General features: G+C 51.7%; 10 protein-coding genes across 10 annotated transcripts; 8 read left to right on the top strand and 2 right to left on the bottom strand.

The window, feature by feature from the left end:
* The first annotated feature begins 433 nt into the window (after positions 1-433).
* BGZ61DRAFT_445489 (uncharacterized protein) lies at positions 434-2,423 on the top strand. Its single transcript, XM_046245086.1, has one exon. It carries the CDS (start codon positions 650-652, stop codon positions 1,988-1,990), a length of 1,341 nt encoding a protein of 446 aa, XP_046108689.1. The 5' UTR covers positions 434-649; the 3' UTR covers positions 1,991-2,423.
* A 183-nt stretch (positions 2,424-2,606) lies between these two features.
* On the top strand, positions 2,607-4,184 carry BGZ61DRAFT_504075 (2-nitropropane dioxygenase). The gene is made up of 2 exons (XM_046251788.1): positions 2,607-3,235; positions 3,301-4,184. Exons 1-2 carry the CDS (start codon positions 2,795-2,797, stop codon positions 3,910-3,912), a joined length of 1,053 nt encoding a protein of 350 aa, XP_046108690.1. The 5' UTR covers positions 2,607-2,794; the 3' UTR covers positions 3,913-4,184.
* Positions 4,185-4,791: 607 nt separating this feature from the next.
* On the top strand, positions 4,792-5,847 carry BGZ61DRAFT_491415 (uncharacterized protein; the record flags this gene model as incomplete). The annotated part of the gene is made up of 1 exon (XM_046250425.1): positions 4,792-5,847. One exon carries the CDS (start codon positions 4,792-4,794, stop codon positions 5,845-5,847), a length of 1,056 nt encoding a protein of 351 aa, XP_046108691.1.
* A 1,063-nt stretch (positions 5,848-6,910) lies between these two features.
* BGZ61DRAFT_566078 (uncharacterized protein) lies at positions 6,911-7,741 on the top strand (the record flags this gene model as incomplete). The annotated part of the gene is made up of 1 exon (XM_046255918.1): positions 6,911-7,741. One exon carries the CDS (start codon positions 6,911-6,913, stop codon positions 7,739-7,741), a length of 831 nt encoding a protein of 276 aa, XP_046108692.1.
* A 302-nt stretch (positions 7,742-8,043) lies between these two features.
* Positions 8,044-10,024, top strand: BGZ61DRAFT_445491 (uncharacterized protein). Its single transcript, XM_046245087.1, has one exon. The coding sequence runs from the start codon at positions 8,063-8,065 to the stop codon at positions 9,680-9,682; it is 1,620 nt and encodes a 539-aa protein (XP_046108693.1). The 5' UTR covers positions 8,044-8,062; the 3' UTR covers positions 9,683-10,024.
* Positions 10,025-10,157: 133 nt separating this feature from the next.
* BGZ61DRAFT_167741 (uncharacterized protein) lies at positions 10,158-11,376 on the top strand. The gene has a single exon (XM_046237547.1). It carries the CDS (start codon positions 10,219-10,221, stop codon positions 11,266-11,268), a length of 1,050 nt encoding a protein of 349 aa, XP_046108694.1. The 5' UTR covers positions 10,158-10,218; the 3' UTR covers positions 11,269-11,376.
* On the bottom strand, positions 11,226-11,882 carry BGZ61DRAFT_445494 (uncharacterized protein). The gene is made up of 2 exons (XM_046245088.1): positions 11,584-11,882; positions 11,226-11,531 (listed from the first exon to the last, which is right to left on the bottom strand). Exons 1-2 carry the CDS (start codon positions 11,766-11,768, stop codon positions 11,414-11,416), a joined length of 303 nt encoding a protein of 100 aa, XP_046108695.1. The 5' UTR covers positions 11,769-11,882; the 3' UTR covers positions 11,226-11,413.
* A 943-nt stretch (positions 11,883-12,825) lies between these two features.
* On the bottom strand, positions 12,826-14,278 carry BGZ61DRAFT_445495 (uncharacterized protein). Its single transcript, XM_046245089.1, has one exon. The coding sequence runs from the start codon at positions 13,906-13,908 to the stop codon at positions 13,093-13,095; it is 816 nt and encodes a 271-aa protein (XP_046108696.1). The 5' UTR covers positions 13,909-14,278; the 3' UTR covers positions 12,826-13,092.
* Positions 14,279-14,506: 228 nt separating this feature from the next.
* On the top strand, positions 14,507-15,436 carry BGZ61DRAFT_474541 (uncharacterized protein; the record flags this gene model as incomplete). The annotated part of the gene is made up of 2 exons (XM_046248585.1): positions 14,507-15,029; positions 15,096-15,436. The coding sequence occupies 2 exons, from the start codon at positions 14,507-14,509 to the stop codon at positions 15,434-15,436; spliced, it is 864 nt and encodes a 287-aa protein (XP_046108697.1).
* Positions 15,437-17,295: 1,859 nt separating this feature from the next.
* Positions 17,296-17,678, top strand: BGZ61DRAFT_529141 (uncharacterized protein; the record flags this gene model as incomplete). Its single annotated transcript, XM_046253356.1, has 3 exons — positions 17,296-17,339; positions 17,402-17,433; positions 17,497-17,678. 3 exons carry the CDS (start codon positions 17,296-17,298, stop codon positions 17,676-17,678), a joined length of 258 nt encoding a protein of 85 aa, XP_046108698.1.
* Between the last annotated feature and the right edge of the window lie 251 nt (positions 17,679-17,929).

Genomic DNA, 17,929 nt, shown 5'->3' on the forward strand with positions numbered 1-17,929 from the left:
CCTTCGAGAAGAATGGGTGGGCATATTGGGGTGCTAGTACTCTGTGGAACCACTGCCACACTCGACGTCGGATTGCGAATAATAAGGTTTTGTTGCTTCCAACACTCGCTCTTCTGTCCATTGTTGAACTTCTCGCAGTAAACCTACAAAACGGGTGTGATTCCGCTGGAACAGGAGTCATTCACTTGTTTTATGCTCCGTTTCTGGCGCATTTCCTGTTCCGTCGATCAAAAAACACCCTGCAACCAGGCCTTGACGCCTGTGGATAGCTGCTTGCGGAAGCGGACGGCCCTGCAAGGTACATAGCTCGTAGCCAGCGAATCGCCTAAGCGCTAGGTACCTCGTTGCCCAACCACCCAACGGTTTTAGCCGTCTCACTTGCCGCACGTGCCACCCAGCCCGTTGTCTGCAACATGGGATCCCGTCCCCGTCTCATCTCTCTCCGTCGCCTAGAGCTAACAACCGCGGCATCACTTTCTCCTCATCGCCGGCGACCCGCCTGTCGCGATAATGTCCTTCTTCTAATAGGCATTCCCCGCGGAACCACGCCAGTCCTCTGCCTGCGCCGCCAGCGGTACCGAACCGAAGGACGTCGCACGGCTGCCCTTCATACAGCCCGCGACGTCATACACACGATCCGATCCACACCATGGCCTTCCTCGAGGACCCACGCTTGCGCCAGCGCTGGAACCAGATCACGCACGACGCTGAGGCCGTGACGGAGAATGCTGCCGCGGGCATCTGGTCGTTTCAACATAATTATATCAACCCGTGTTTTTCGTCTTTTGCCGACTCCATCGAGCAGTGCACCACAGTCTGCCTCGGCGACCCAGAAGAGCGCCTGCGCAAGCGCCGAGAGCGCGACCGCACCCAAGTTAGGGCCGAGTATAGCTTTGACTTTTATGACGACTGGTACGAGGAGGAAGAATCTGGTGGCCTCTTCAGTAGTTGGGGAAATGAGGACTGGGACCGCCTGCTGGCTGGCACGGGTAGCCAGAGGAAGCAAACTGGCGGAGAAACAACAGAGCAGCCTAGCAGAAAGCGAGGCATGAGCTATGGCACAAGGGGTGGACGAAGGAAGGCGAGCGAAAACGACCCTACGATCATCCCGAGCACACAACCCATTGGGTTCCTGAGTAAGCTACCCTGGAAGATGGGCGGCACACTACGATACAAGCCGAGCGCGGCAGATCTGCAAGATCATCCGGGGAGGCATGAGGAGGACGAAGGCGAACCTTTATTGGGATCAGACGACGAATCCGATCACGGCGACTTGCTTGTGACTAGAAAGCGAAGCGGAACGACTGGATCGGGCGACACCTCAGACTCATATCGATCGCGCGGAGACCTGTTTCCGAGCGACGGAGAAGGCGAGGAAGATGCAATACCCCTAGACGACGAAGTAACATACGACATGGTGAGGAAGGATGTCCGGAGCAGTGGGAGGACCCGTAGCAAGGGAAAGCGCCCAGCCAGCGGATTTTCTGTCTCCAGAACAGTTTCGAGGACGACGCTGGGATCCGTCCGATCACGAGACTCGCTCCGAGTCCCGTCTCGAGATTCGCTTCACGTTGGTCACAGATCGACATCGACATCTCTCCCCGCAACGCCAGATGTCGAGGATGTGCCATCACTCCATGATCTTGCATTGGAGGAGCATGTCCTGCAACAAGCCGAAGACGAAGCAGTTGCCAGGAAGAAAGCGGCAGCGGCACAGTTGGCGGCAGAGAAGGGCCTCGGCAGCACTAGCCCGGCCCTACGCTCCGTGCCGGAACCAAAACCAATTGTGGCGGAGGATGAGGTTTACGAACCTCCGGCTCACAAAGATATTCCTACCCAGACCGTCAAGGTGGCCGATAAATTGCACGCACCATATGAGTCGGTGGAACGAAACTCACCCTCGGTAAATTTGGAGGTGTCAGAACGTGACGTTAAACAGCGGCCCGAGGAGACGGCGTTCATCCCCGCCCGCCTACCGAACTTTGGATGAAGAAGAGAATGAACAAGGTGCACGAAAACGAATGGGTATGATACATCTGGGTCAAATTACCATTCAAGGGGCGCTATAACCGGTCTAGCGATTGCATTTCTTGCACTGTATGACTACTAGAAATGTGCATGCGGTAGGCGACGGTGATGACATAAACTTGCATGTGTGTATGATACCAACTTGAAGCAAAGGAGGGAGGGGCGCGACTTGCATGGATGGAACGGAGTTCTCAATCATAAGAATAGAAACTTGGCAGCCAAGCTGAGTGAGCTGTGGCTATATCTGCAACAAAGCATTGGCCTGTTTATAATTTCTACATCTCAGTCGTGAAGTATAAGGCCGGCCACTCGACGTGCTCTCCTACACCAAACAGAGTCCAGGACGTTGTTGCATCGGCTATTTACCCAGTAGCAAGTATTGGACAATATTGGAGAGCATTGGATGAATGGGAAGCCGATCGACTAACCACATGGTCTGGCGAGCTGGTTCCCCAAGGTGGAAGTACCTCGGTGCAACTGATTTCCCCCGCAAAGCCGATTTCTTGTTAGATCCGGCCCCATGTTTTCGGCTCGTTAAATACCGGCCACGACCCACCAGGTTGGAGATGAGAATGCATCAGAGACACCCTCGACCCTGGACATTGGATAAGTTGAGTGCAAGCTAATTTACTAGTGATTATCTCGACGATATACATCTTGAAGGATTATAATCTCGACGGGTTACCCGGGGATAGCGCTGGCCAAACCTCCTTCACTCGCACTTACACCATCGCCAACGGCAATTGTTCACTACTATAACCTCACCATGGCGCCCACCGGCCCCATCACGACGCCCCTTACAACCCTTCTGGGTATCCAGCACCCGATCCTCCTCGCTGGCATGGCCCGTACCTCAGGTGGACGCCTCGCCGCGGCCGTCTCCAACGCCGGCGGCCTCGGCGTTATTGGCGGCTTCCAGTACACGCCCGACCAGCTGCGTGAGATCATCGCCGAGATGAAGGCCAACTTCTCACGGCCAGACCTTCCATTTGGAGTTGACCTTGCGCTGCCCCAGCTTGGCGGCAACGCGCGCAAGACGAACCATGATTACACGGGCGGCAAGCTTGACGAGCTGGTTGACATCATTATCGAGAGTGGGGCGAAGCTCTTTGTTTCTGCTGTTGGCGTGCCACCGAAGAGTGTCATTGAGAGGTTCCATGAGAACGGTATCTTGGTCATGAACATGGTCGGGCACCCGAAGCATGCGGTAAGTTGAAGATTACCCGATTGATCCTCTTGCGAACTCGTTACTGAACACCTCCCCTCATCTAGGCCAAGGCACTCGATCTCGGCATCGACATGGTCTGCGCACAGGGTGGCGAAGGGGGAGGCCATACTGGCAACATCGCCAACTCAGTCCTTATTCCAGCTGTGGTGGATGTAGCCAGCAAGTACTATCCTCCGATGCTTGGCGGCCAACCGGCCCTTGTAGTCGCGGCGGGCGGCATCTCGTCAGGCCGCACGCTGGCGAGCTCGCTGATGCAGGGTGCGATGGGTGTCTGGGTTGGCACGCGATTCGTTGCGTGTGTTGAGGCCGGGTGCAGCGAGGAGCATAAGCGCGAGGTTGTGTCTTGCGGCTTCGACGATACCGACCGCACTCTGGTCCTGTCCGGACGGCCACTTCGCATGAAGGTAAATGACTACATCCGGGAATGGCATGCTCAACCCGAAAAGATCAAGGAATTGTGCGACAAGGGCACTGTCCCTATCGAGTATGACTTTGATGAGGGCAAGGACGTTGACCCACCGTATCTGATGGGCCAGGTTGCGGGAGCAATTACGAGTGTGTTGCCGGCGAAGGACATTGTGGATGAAATGGTCAAAGAGGCAGCTGACATGCTGAAGCTGGGAGGGGCATACCTGGCCGGGAAGAGCCGGCTGTGATGCACGGTGAAGGGTTGTGATTCCCTGATGTCGTGCGTTTCGACACCGAGCTTCAGCGAACCCAGAGATGTAACAGTACCACTAATTTTCTTCGAGTGTCAATAGAGCTAGCCAACATAAGTGACTGATACAGAGAGTCAGTAAGGTCATGCAATGGTCTAGACGATGACGGCGACGTTGAGTAGAATTGACACACAATCTGATGGATGAAGCTGTCCGTACCCTAGGAATGCCTGGCAAGCTAGGAATACTTTGGGCAATTACTCGCCATAGAAGACAACACCTCAGAGCATTCATAGTAAAGAGACATTTTACTTTCTACATCTTATCGGACCCCAAGTCTACTTGACCATCGCCTTACAATCATGGTTCTTTCACTCCTCCTCGTTGAAAAGGCCTCTAACTTAATCACACTGGTCATTGCTGTGAGTGAATAAATGCTGTAGATGAGTGTTTTGAACCCTTTGTCAATGTACAAGATCAGAAATTTCGGGTGACGAGCGAACAAGTTTGATCAGCCTCTATAAAAGCATCATCGTTCTAGATCTTCTCTTGGCTGGGTTTACTCTTCGGACTGTTCCATAGTGTATTTAAGGAACGTATCGTATTCCGAATTTATGACACTTGCTGTTCTTCAGTACACGAGTCGTGTTCAGGGTCGATCTGATACCGCTTGCTGTATTTTGCCGTCATAGCCAGTATGTCCTCGTTTTTGTGAGCAAAATAACCCCTTCAGGTTCGGGTTTGGGATATAGCTGACTCCTTGTTCGCAGATTCTGACATACATGCATATGCATCATCGGCCGTTACTAAGATCCTCACATCACCCAGAGGATTTCTTCCAACATCTTTCTGGCTATCGAGTTCGACCTGGGCATCATGAATAGGGCCTCTACCACAGGGATCGCTTGGTACGACCAAGTTGGACTAAGCTCAGACGACCTTGTGGAGAATATACCTCCGTATGAGGGTAGCCAACTGCGCGCAGAACCACCCGAGGCGGTCGATGATGTCTTCCCCAGAACCTCATTGCGAGAGGACATTCTCTTCTCAAAACTTCCACAGACGGAATATATACTACTCGCGTTGGACTTCAAGGAGCTTTGCATGAGCAGAGTAGGGAAGCACTCCGACGGTAAAGAATATCGGTATAAGCCCCTCACTGAGATTGGGTTCACGTCTCTGGACATGAGGAATGTTATCTATAAAGCTGGCCAGAATGTTCGCCCGGGAGACCGTGGATCATATTGGTTCAAACTTATGGCCCCGATCCACTTTAGGGTCGAAGAGTACCAAGATCATAGGGGGCATCTATGCCAGTCTGATGCCCTCCACGCCCAGTCCTACTCTTTCGCCTTTGGGAAGTCTAAGGCTCTAAGAGAAGCCGATATCGCTCTCCGGCTACGGGATATATTCACCGCGCTTCAAAAATCCAATCGTACCGACAAAGAGAAATCCAACAGAAGCAACCGGCAATTGATCCTCCTAACGTTCGGTTCGGAGATGGTGGAAACGACCTTGAGCCGTCTTGGATTGTCGTGGCTCACCCAGAACAATGTTAAGATTTGGGACGTCCAGCGAGACTGGGAACTTGAATTGCGCTTCGACTGGCCTAAAATGAAGTTCGAGCACGTCATGGAGATTCTGGGGGTGCGGTTCGAGGACACTCGGTTTGGAAGCATCACCAACTGCGCCGGAAACGCGTCCGTGTTTCTTATACAGGTATTCTTGGCGTTGTTCTACAAGAATGAAGCACAGTGTGTGGCATTTGCGGCTTGCGAGCCAGTGCCATGGCTCCCATTCACGTGGGTTGGGCACACTCTGGACCAGGCCAATATCGCGCCTGGAGAGACACCGCAACGCCGAACTGATGACCAGCTGAATGACTCTAATGTACCACAGCGGGTGAATCGAGAGGTATTTCGGAGCCTCTAGGTCCGCATCAAACGCATGGTTTGGAGGGCTCGTTTGATCAAACCCTTCCCTTTTGACAGTTTTACCTATCAATGGGAGCTGGAACGGCGAGCAGATAGTAATCACTGGGGCAAATATTTGCCAACTTGATGTCGTCATCGGCATAATGCATGAATCGGCCGTGTAGTCATCGCACACACCACGCAAGGATACGTGTCATCCACCAGGAACGTCCTATCACAGCTTGAAGCGTGACAATGAGGGGACAAAGGGGCACTGGGGCGTGTATTCCCGCACATTGTGCCATAGACCAGGGGTGTCTTATCCATTAGTCTTTGTGGCATCGTCGAGTTACTGGACATTCTGCAGTTATGTTTGCTCCTCTGCATTCGACATGACACTGCCGGAGCCGAACCTGTACCCAGACTGCTGTGGCACAATCACAGAAGCCCAGAGCCTGTCGCTTGTGGAAACGAAAACAAGATTACGGCCCACCGCCTTCAGTCAATGTTTGACGTTTGGTCACATTACCACAGTCATAAGACAAGTCATAGGCGAACCTGGCCCGCCCCGACAAACAGTGCGATACTGAAACACCGGGAGGCAGCACTTCGTCGTTTCTTTCTGATTCGTGTGATAAATATATCGGAGACCCATTTTTGGATTTCCTTTAATTATCGTGAGATCTTTCGCCAACTGAGCAGTGCGGAGTACTCGGTTGTGTTTGACGGCTCAGTCGCTCTTGGCGGGATGCGTCTTTCCTTCGGCGGCCCTCTTGTCATTCAATCTGTGCGGAGGCAACAATGATGTGTGCCTTTGCTCTGGACAACTCAGGCAAGTCATGACATGTTTCTAATTGCCAACTACACCAAACAGCGCACAAGGTAGCATCAACATCAGTATCGCCGCCCCAGGCACACAGTGATGCGACTATAAGACACCCCAAGATCTCGCCGACTTCGACCATCCACTCAGCTCTTTAGCGACCAGCATCTTCAAGAGTCATCGTCAATCCACGGCTTGTTTTGCAAGCTTCCGACCCGAACTTAGTCTGTCTTCGCTACCGAGGCGTCGAAAAGAAGTCATGGAGAGCTCCGAAAGCCCCGAAGAACTGTCTGGAGACCTCTACCCCTGGCTCAATGACGAAGACCTCCAGCTGATCGGCGACCTTGGTCTCCCAGACCCTTACCATTGGGGAAACCTGCAAGTCTGGACGGAGAGGTTCCTCCAAAAGTACCACGCCCGGATTTCGGATTCTAGAACTGTCCGCCACAGGTTCATTCGGACTCGATGCATTTCTTGCAGACGTCTCTGCGAGGGCGCGGATCTCGGAACCATCATCGACCCTGCCGTGGCGCTTCCTTGTGGCCACATCATGGGCTGGTCTTGCTACGCAGACTTCTGTGACAACTACAGCATGGGTGTAGGGCATCTGGTATGCCCATGGAACGGGCCTGGGCCGGACGATCCTGCGAACTGGTCTCCAGCATGCGACGAGCGCATCGTCTACGACTGCGAACACTCGTCCATCTTCGCACGTATTCCACCTCCGACCGAAGAGTTTTACATCCCCCAGGGGTTCTTCACGCCTGCCGGTGGCTTCGTGACGACCAACTGCCGCCGCTGTACCATCAAAGAACTCCTAGTTCAGTGGACTCGCGAAGTTCGACAGGATGAGGCATTTCCTGACGCATTTGCTGCTAGCTGCGGGATGCATGGACTTCTAGAGGAAGAACAGCCAGGAGTCTTGCCGGTCATTCAGCTGGGGCTTGAAGAAGATGCGGCGGTGCGGTCGAAGTTGCTGGAGGGTCTGTTTGGTTCAACGCCAACACCACTTGATGGGGATGAGCTGGAAGAGACAAGCACGGAGGTGCGTTTCTTCAGGACGGAGATGGATCCGGAAAATACTGGATAAAATGGAACGAGGTAGATGGATTTGAAAGATTCCTTGGAGGGTGAACGGTTGTGCTGTTGGAATAGCATCGGTTCGGTGGAGTGGTTGGCGATTGACACACCCACACACGCAAGCATCTTCACAAGCATAGCTTGCTTCATGCGACGAAATGAAATAAAAAACACTTCACAAGTCTTGCAAAAATAAACACTTCCACGGTCTATTGTGAGGTAAACTAGTGTAGGGTAGGAAACTTGGCGAACGGGTCAGATTACGTGTTCAACGAGGCGCACGATCTCGACTTGGTCCTTTCATCTCCAACAAAATCCGACCGCGACGACAATGGACGCCCATAGCAATATCGCTACCAGCGCCCCGGAGGACCAAAACATTCCAGCTAATGCGGCAGAGGACTATCTTTACAAATGGAGGGCCGAATCCAATGCTCATAATACGGCTGTAGCTACCATCTGTGGCAGAGTCAAGCAGTTTCACGCCCGCCAGCAGCCTTTCCGGATCTACCATGGATCGACTAACAGCACGCGACCATCCGACCGGCGCGTTGACAACACCGTCGATACGAGTAACCTTAACCATGTTATCGAGGTCAATACGACCAAAAAATCCGCCCTTGTCGAGCCAAATGTTCCCATGGATGCCCTCGTCGAAGCCACTTTGAAGCACGGGCTGATCCCGCTTGTGGTAATGGAGTTCCCTGGAATCACCGTTGGAGGAGGCTTTTCCGGAACCTCCGGAGAGAGCAGCTCGTTTCGCTACGGCGCCTTTGATACGACAATTAGCTACATTGAGATTGTGCTTCCCGATGGGACCAGTGCGATTGCTTCAAAGACCGACAAGCCCGATTTATTCTGGGGTGCTGCATCTGCCTTCGGGACCCTCGGTGTCGTGACGGCATTGGAGGTCCAATTGAAGGACGCAAAGAAATACGTTGAACTGACGTACCGACTATCAACCAATCCATCTGAAGCCGCAAACGACATTCAAGAGCAGTGCGGGAAGGCGGACAATGATTTTGTCGATGGAATTGTCTATTCAATGGACTCGACTGTGATATGTGTCGGGCGGCTTGTTGACGAGCTTCCAACCGGATCCACACCACGTCATTTTACACGCCGCCAGGACAGGTGGTTTTACCAACACGTGGAAAAGGTTCAAAAAGATTTGAAGAAGAAACCGTCGGTAACAGTGACCGACTATATCCCCATCGTGGATTATCTCTTCCGATATGACCGAGCTGGATTCTGGGTAGCGAAGTATGCTTTCAAGTACTTCCTGACGCCCCTCAACCGAGTGACACGGTACATTCTGGACCCTCTACTTCGAACTCGCGTTATGTATGCTGCTGGCCAAAAGAGCGGCCTCTTGGATTACTACATGGTACAAGACGTGGGAGTCCCCTACGAAAGCGTCGGCGAGTTCCAGACCTGGCTCCACGAACAACACAACATCTATCCTTTGTGGCTCTGCCCTTTGCGCCTCCAGCGCGACACTCCAGACTCTGGCTACGGCCTCCACTCGGAGTTTTCCAAGCCCGGAACGCCGGACCTCTTGAACTTTGGCATCTGGGGCCCAATCGCTGGGAATCGCCGCGATGCCATCCACTCTAACCGCGCACTCGAGCAGAAGGTCGAGGTGTGTGGCGGCAAGAAATGGCTCTACGCCCAAGCGTACTATACTGAGGATGAGTTCTGGAGGCATTATGACCGGGAGTCTTACGATGCATTAAGATCAAAGTATTCAGCAGAGTATTTGCTGAGCGTCTATGACAAAGTGAAGATGGACGTTGATGCGGTTGGTGAGGCGGCTATGTCGTCAACCGTCCGAACGCATTGGCCGACCCAGGGCTTGAAAGGAGTATACAAGGCTCTTACTGGGGGCGATTATCTCTTGCAAAAGAAGAACGGCAACTCAGCGACGAAGGAATCTGGAGGAACGCACTGAGAGAAGCCAGTAGTGGCTCGATTGATCAACCGTCTTTCCTGGGTTTACGTGGGGATGGAATGATGTCGCAATTTCGAGTATTTTACTGTAAAATAATGCTGATAATATTGAGACAGCCAGGTATCTTAGCTGATAGTAGCTGATACAGCCCTGAGAGAGTTCTCCGCCGGGTCTTGTATATAGTTAGTTAGAGACACGAAAGGCTCAAGTAGTGTGTAGGGCAGGACAAAGATTGACATCCTATGTAACATTAGCCTAACTCACTACGTTCCGGAAAGCCGAATTTGGCTACGAATTGAGCTGAAACCTTTCGAGGCTGCCAGGATTGGCTCGGCTGCGGAGATCTCCTTTTGTGTTGGCTGTTGGTTCGGTCGTGCTTGACTGTGACTGGGGTCTGTTGGATCCTACGCAAGCTGATATGTTCAGGGTCCATAAAGGGCGCCCAGCCTCCCCAGAAGCCCTGATAATTGACTCTCCTAACTTCCTCCTTCCAAGAAGCCCTCTTATTGGCTTCTCTCCCCATTTTCGACCACGCTATGGCTCAAGCGAATTGGGACCCGAGAAATTTATTGCAAATTACCTCCAATGGTGATTTGCAGTGTATCGGCCGAACTCAGAAGGGCCACAGGTGTTCTTTCCGGTCCTCAGATCGCTATGCCGTGCGCATCCAACCGTTACTCGAATTAATGTCCTCTATACACCCAAGAAATACTTGGCAGATGCCCCTAGATCGACTTGCCAGTCTCTGTCTTTGTTGGACTCACAGAGACGAAGCCACACGCATTGCCGATGGTTGGAAAATGGCAATTGAAGCCGCGAACTGGCATCATCAGCTTCAATCCGGGCCGGCCAGGTTACAGGCAGCTTACTTGGGAAACGAAGTAGAGGAATTACGCGCTGCTACGACTTACTGGAAAGAACAATTCGAAATGAACCAAGCCACCAATAGGACACAGGTATTAAAGCTCAAAGAATCTAATAAAAGCCTAGAGGACGGAATCAAGAAGTCATCAACGGCCCTGGATGTCGCCAGGAGAGAAACCCTTGGTTTACAGTTCGATTTGAATGAGGCAAATGATGGATTGCGGGCTGTCTCCGCAGAGGTGGACCACGCACGGAACGACAACGAAATGCTCCGCCAAACGATTAACAAACTTCAAGAAGACAAAGCTTCCCTTTTGGAAAGCGCCAAGAAGCGATGTATTGAAGCCGATGCAGCTAAGGAGAGGGAACGCCAACTGGTAGCAGAGCTTGAAGCCAACGAATCCTACTTGCACCAGTGTCGCGTAGAAATCGGAGATGAGCGATCACACAACGCCGCCCTCGAATCACTTGTTGGAAATTTGCAGAATATGGAAATCAAGATGACGAAGAGTATATCGGAGTGCTGGCTACATCGGTTTTGGGGATGGATCGCACGTGTGCGGGTATTTTTACAATGGCAGTCCTCATCACTTGCGACAAACGTTTGGCAGAGAACGGCAGAAATCCAAGTCACGTCACAGTTTGGAGTTGGACTTGGGAGCTTCTTGTGGAAGAAACCCATGTTTTGGTATCCGATCCAGCAAAGTATGCTGTATTATTAATGTACTTTTACGATATGTAGATATTGCTTTCGTTATTCTCCCCCAAAGCTTCATGGTCCCTCCTCCTTTCAGGCCACTCACCTCAGTGAGTGCCCGGATTTCCTTGTCCTCGAGCCGTCCTGTAGTAGATGGCAGCGTCAGAGAACTAATCTCTACGGATATTTGCCGTCGTGAGATCTGCCTCCCTCGGCCTTACTGGCTTATCGGCTGATGTGATGTATGAGACGCCCGCTAAGAGGAGTAGAGCACCGCCAATGGGAACCCTATGCAACGTTAGTCGGGCACTTTGTAAAGGTTTTCTGATTAATATCGTACCAATTGCGTTTCAGTGCCTCGGGACCGCCAGGTTTAGGTGGTGGCGGCTTCTGGCCTCCCGGGCCTCCAAGACCCTCGCCCCCCAGGAAGCGGATCTGAGTACGCCGGAGATGTGGGGCCGTAACTCCAGCGATGGGCCGGAGTTGGCTCCGGAAGAGGGTTCTTGAGGTTCTCAAAGCTGACATCGTGGATAGTAGACTGACTCAATTGAAGGTATGTGAGTCATGCGTGAGGAAAGACCATGCTAGCCATTTTTATGTGAATGGTGATCTTAGTTATGATGAAGTAGAAGATCTTAGGGTTATGGCAATGATGTGGGGATGACGTTGGGCTGTCACCAGTGGTTCCCCGTAACTTTCTTGCCAGACTGACGTAATGGATTGTCTTGAGATATGTTGAAACTATATTTATGATTGGCTCACTAATACATGTGCATGATATCGCTATTGGGGTCCTCCTACTGGCGATGACTAGTAGCAACCCACAGAGGTCGCGATGTAAAAGTCAACGACTCCACCAAGAAAAAAAAAAGGCTAAAACATACAACACTCGGAATTCGCTGGTCGTCACCGACCCAACTACTACTCAAGCGCTCCTCAGTTTGACTCTGGGAGAGCGGACGGGATCCCGTATTTTCTGGGGGCTGTGGTCGTATGTGGTAGGCGACCATCCAAGGAAGGGTTAAGATCACGGCTGTGTTGTGAGGATCTCGACACAAGCTGACGCACCTTAGGAGAATATTAGGCGACTAGCAAGATATAGTATAGGACTTTCCATAAATTGGCTTCATTCACGTGCTGTAGTGCCCTGACTTTATAACCTTCTGTTGCGGACTATTCCATGAGCAAAACACAGACTGTAGGAAAGAAACCTCACGCTAGCTAATGAGGGATCTGAATCCCGAAGGACAACTGCAACCTGGCCAGTAATGATCTACTCTCCCTCAGTCTCTCCTACACGCTATCAGTTCATCTGATCTACTCAATATGACTTCTTCTAGTACCTTTAAGGTCTTGGCATTCTATGCCTAAAGAAATTCGTCACAACCAAACCACATAACGGGCACGTTATCTCCCATCAATACCATATTTGAGATTCTTCATCCCGTGTGTGGTATCTTGATTCGAACAAAATGGGATACGGAGCAACGACGGCAACGACCGCTAAGACAAACGCCATCGCTGCCTGTATGGCTAACACGATGTGCTTGAGCAGCACCTTCGACGCTAAGAAATATTTAACTCCTTTTAGATTGATTATCTTAACTCCTCTGGTTCAGTAACATGCCAATCTGATATATATAAATGGAAAATCAGCTGGTTACAAGGACTATCTCTTTCTACATTTACTCCATGCGCCTTGCCACCTCGTAAACCAAGGCCGTGGTAAAAAGAACCCGCATTCTAGTACTAATATAAAGGTATCTTGAGCTTCTCTATCCAAGTTGTGTGCAAATAACGCCAGACATCCCCCAGAGTATGTAAGTCACCGCTGTTTAACAATTTCGAATCAGAGGTGCCGCCCCAGTAGAAACCAACACCTCTTTCTCCAAATATATCCATGGAATAGTATCGTCCAAAGAGTTTGAAAACAGGCTATCGTACCAACAAGCAGAGGTAGGAATTGACCCACAGAGTTGATATCCGACAGCCCCGAGATGTCGTTGACGTCGATGAGATATTCAACCCCCCCTACAGAAAAGGCGATCAACCCAATAGAGAGCATAAGAAGCCCTATTTCGACCTGTGGCCTCTTCCCAGCTCGACTGGCACGGTCATGCTTGAAATTGCCGTTTAACCGAAGGACCACGGCGAAGATGTTCCAACCAAGGAGAGCGACTGAGGAGACGAGACCGATGACTGCAGCCGCTTTGCCGAAGACGCGAAACCGGCCGTTGATCGAAGTGCGACCGAAGAAAGCAATCTGTTCGGGACAGTTCGGTATCGTCATCTCGTCAATGCCAGTGTACCAAAACCAACAACCGTAGGAGGAGAGAGCAATGTAGAACAACACGCGGCAGATGCCCGAAAACGAGCCGGAGTGGCTTATCCCATTACCAGTCAGGCTGGACAGGGATCCGCATAGAAGTAGTTGTGTGACGATACTACCGACAGCGCTCCCGCCTTGGGATGAATCGGTGCAGAGGCCGAGGAATATGGCGCACTGCATGATGAGGTTTACAACCCGATAAGCTCCTTCGTTGCGAGAGTCAAAAAGGGTGACAAGGAGAGTGGCTATCCATTGGGAATAGAGACCGATCCTCACTCCAATGCCGTAGAGGTCAGGGTTCCCTGTCAGATCGCATTGCGACCCTGACTGCGACATGCTGGATCGCTGGAAAGATGATGCGCAGTATGGTGGTGAGGATTGGGTCCGCCAGAGGCATTAATTCGTTTGTACAAGGTGTGAGAGCATCACAAGATGGAAGAGGCTCTGGAGGTCAACGGAAAGTAAAGCCGTGTGTGGTGTTGAATCTAGGCAGACTTGGCTCTCGAGAGTGATGTCGAGGACGAGTGGCGCAGGCTGTGCGCCCAGGACGAGTCAGCCTCACCCGCAGCAGCTGAAATACAGGGAACCAGAGCGAGCTGCAAGTGGCTAGGACGGGCCTACAGTATTGTAACAAATGCCTCGTTTCAGGCATATGTTGGGCATCGCCACCAAGGCGACCACCAAGGCGACCACCAAGGCGACCGCCCGCCACACTGCATTCAGTGCATAGCCATGCTTGGCGCTCGAGGGAAGAGAAAACGAGGCCTCCACCGCGGGCCGTACCCTTTCTCGCTCAGTAGAGGTGGCCACCCTGACTCTTGCAACGAACGACGTTCCACTGTTCAATTATCGCGATCGGGACGTCGGACTCGGTGATCCGGCGACAGCATGTATCTGCGTGCCATTTTTCATCTCAAAATCCCCCTCGTGAACCATGGCTTTGAACGCAACATTGACCGAGATCGCAACATGTCCCGTCACGGGCAACCCTGACCTTTACGGCTTGGGAAATCGCTTGGGCATTTATTTCCAAATGATGACGGTTCAAATATCATCGCTGATCAGCGCCATTACCCCCGTTGAAGACCGTGTCGGCCAATCCACAGTCATTTTTATCCTCGCCACCACCACAGTCCTTTTGCGACTCCTTTCAAGTCACGAAATCCAGCCCGTCGAGGTCGTGCCAATCCTCGGTCTGATATATGCGCAAATCGGCGTGTGCAGGGTCCCCTTCTCCGGATCCAAGATAACCCTCCTCATCTACGCCGGCGAGCTAGTTGGTATTCTTGCTCTATTCACGTGGTTTTGGTGGAAGGGGATGGATCTACTACCGAGGTCCTGCAAAAATGATTATGCCTTTTTCTTTGCAAAAGTCAGCATCTGGGGTTGGTTCCGTCGAATGAACAAAGCCCTTTCCATCATTTCCGTTGTTGGGGCCAGTTTGTCCTATCTCATGAGTAAGTGAGCGAGTCAGCGAGAATGATTTAATACGATCACGGGACAAGCAATGCTAATATTTACAGATTTAATCAGTTTCTTGTACATCGTGGTCAGGAATGCAGTGGATGACGAAGTGATGGAGCGATTCCAAAGTTCCACCGGTCCAATTGAGATAACAGTCAACATTGGTATAATAGTCTTCGTGGAGGTGTCATTGAAGTGGAACAACATCACCGGTGTTCATTCTTTAAGAGACCCAGGCCAATTTATGCCTTTCTTCATCTCCCTAGCTCAGCTTATCAGCACAATCTACCAGCTCCTGCTTTCCGGCAAAGCAATTGATGACGATTCCGACATTTGGGAGGAGGACGATGGCAAGTACTATTCATTTAGCTGCGGCGGCTCCAATGCTAACATTTGTTGAATGCTCAGATTCCGAACTAGAATGCGCTCATACGAAAAGCGGTTCAGGAGGGGATGTCGAGAACATAGCTCTGGACGAGGGCCAGGACGCAAAGACTTGAACTAATGACTCTCTTATGGGTATTTCGGCGGGTATTCGGGCGTTTCGGAAGGATGAGAACGAGCGGTGGATCTTGATTTTGTATTCGCTATTGAGGTAAACTCTGAGGCATTAGTAGATTCTAGTCTTCGTTAGGTCAGTCCCCACGTGGGTTAGAAATGAAATCTTTATTTGCCTTGCGTCCATGTCCTCGGTATGATCCACGGACACAGGCGAAAATAAATTCAAGTACGATTGCGATTTTCCACAGTCACCGAAATATTAACATTATCGGAATGCGGTCGATTGGGTTCGAGATGACGAAGGTCGGCAACAAGGGAGCTGTGTTGGTCATGGGCGGGTTACCGACAGCGTTTCGGCCTTTGGTGCAGGGGGGACCTCGACTTGGTTAATAACTGCAATTGAAATGAGCCAGCTTTAGAGGAGGAAAAATTGGATAGATAGAGAGCTTCGGTGCTGTGGCCTGAAGTAGAGAAGTTGGTAGTTTGGTCCGGAGCTTCGTGACGGTCGAAGTGTGCGAGGTCGAGTATCATTTCTGGACCAGCTGTCAAGGAGAGATGCAAAATCCGGGGAATACCGGGACTTTCAAGGGAGGGCTGAGACAATTGAAAAGAGCGGTGCACATGCTAGAACAGGCACCGGCCGTCGTGTTCGGAGTAGTGCGCACCGAACCAAGAGGCGAGGGCATGATCAGGGCATGATGGAAGGTATACGGAGTAATCCAGGGCATGATCCAGGGGGTCGGAGGCACTGAGCAGAGCGCCATGCCACTTGCTGCGCCGCTTGAGACCCGAAGTCACCCAGCAAGAACCAATAAGAAGAGAACCCCTCGGAATGGATCTGGACGTGCCAAGAGGTCACACGCCTGATGATCTGCCGTGGCCACTGCCAGGAATGGCGGGTGTGACTATTTCGTCGGGAGGCCCCGCCCAGATCATCAGATGGTCAGCACCCGAAAGGAGCGATGAGGATTGCACGATTGCCAGTGCACCACATCGACAGTTGGCAGAGCGAGCCCGACCCGGATGGAGCCGAAGGGACGAACGGAAAGAGAATCGGAATGCGCAATAACTTAAGTTAACTATCTAACTTACTTACTGAATGGAGGTCGCCGTTGCAGATGACGCAGAAGGTCACAGTGATTCCGAGCCCTGGCCAGTCATCTCGGTCGGATTACACTGGCCACATCCCTGTAGCGACTCGTTCGCAACCAGGGGCACGGACCAGGGCAACCAAGTTCGCGGGTGCACGTGCAGTTCACCACGACGACCATAGCAATAACACTCCGGAATATTACTGAGGCGTCAAACAAAAAGAATAAAAGAAATGCATCCATAACGATAACTCATTGGCCAACTGACGCTGTGCATCTCATCCCTCGATCTGGCCAGGCCCCCCCCCCCCCCCCCCCCCCCCCCCCCCCCCGAGCGGCGACGAAGGATCCCCGGAATCGCCCGAACGGGCTTACGACCAGGGCACCAGCGCTGCAATCATGCCACTGTCGAACTATCAACACGCAACCGTCGAGCAATACCGCACCACATGCGCCAGAGCCCAGCGAGCCGGTATACCATCCTCGAATGCTTTTAAGGCACACCGTCGTCAGTCTCGAGTCACTTTCATCCCATCTACACACGACAATCCAACTCTCGCGCTTGACTCTTACATTACCGCAGCCGCTCCTCGCTTGCGTTTCACGTCTCTGTTACACAAAGTCTCACTTACACGACACCCGCTCTACCATCACCACCACTTACACAATGGCCGCCTTTACTCAGCCCATGCCCAGGGGATCCGTGCCCAAGTATGTTCAAACCCCCCTGAAAGCAATCATTCAAGCATGCCTGAGGACTAACAAAATGCTAGGGTCGTCCCCGTCATGATGGTCGTCGGAAGTGGTAAGTCATTGACAATTATCCAAACCAACTTCGCGCAGCAACACGACTAACACCAATTCACAGCCGCCGCCCTCTTCACCTTCATCAACAGCCAGCTCAACCGCCAGTCCAACAAGTTTGACCGATTCTTCGACCAGTACAACAGCGCCCAGAGCGAGGCCAGCCGCAAAGCCGCATTCGAAGGCGCCGTCGAGGACCCCCGAAAGAGCTTCTACAACGTCCTCGGCTGGAAGCCCAGCAACTGAAATGATTGGCTATTTTTAGAGAGATGCATGTCGCAGAGTTATTCATTGGTTGTTGTGACCATCAGGGCAATGCCCTGTATGGCTTGGGTAGACGGAACAATGTACATAAGGGAGCAAGGAGCATCGATACCAGCCATATACTATGAGCATTGATTTAATTAACCCATAAATTCGCACATTTCATGAATCCCGTTAACTTGGTATATCAAATTTCTATGCTTACTCTTCCATCTAATACCGAAGGAAGAGTA

Source organism: Ilyonectria robusta (assembly GCF_021365365.1).
Source record: "Ilyonectria robusta strain PMI_751 chromosome Unknown BGZ61scaffold_4, whole genome shotgun sequence".
Lineage (NCBI taxonomy): Eukaryota > Fungi > Ascomycota > Sordariomycetes > Hypocreales > Nectriaceae > Ilyonectria > Ilyonectria robusta.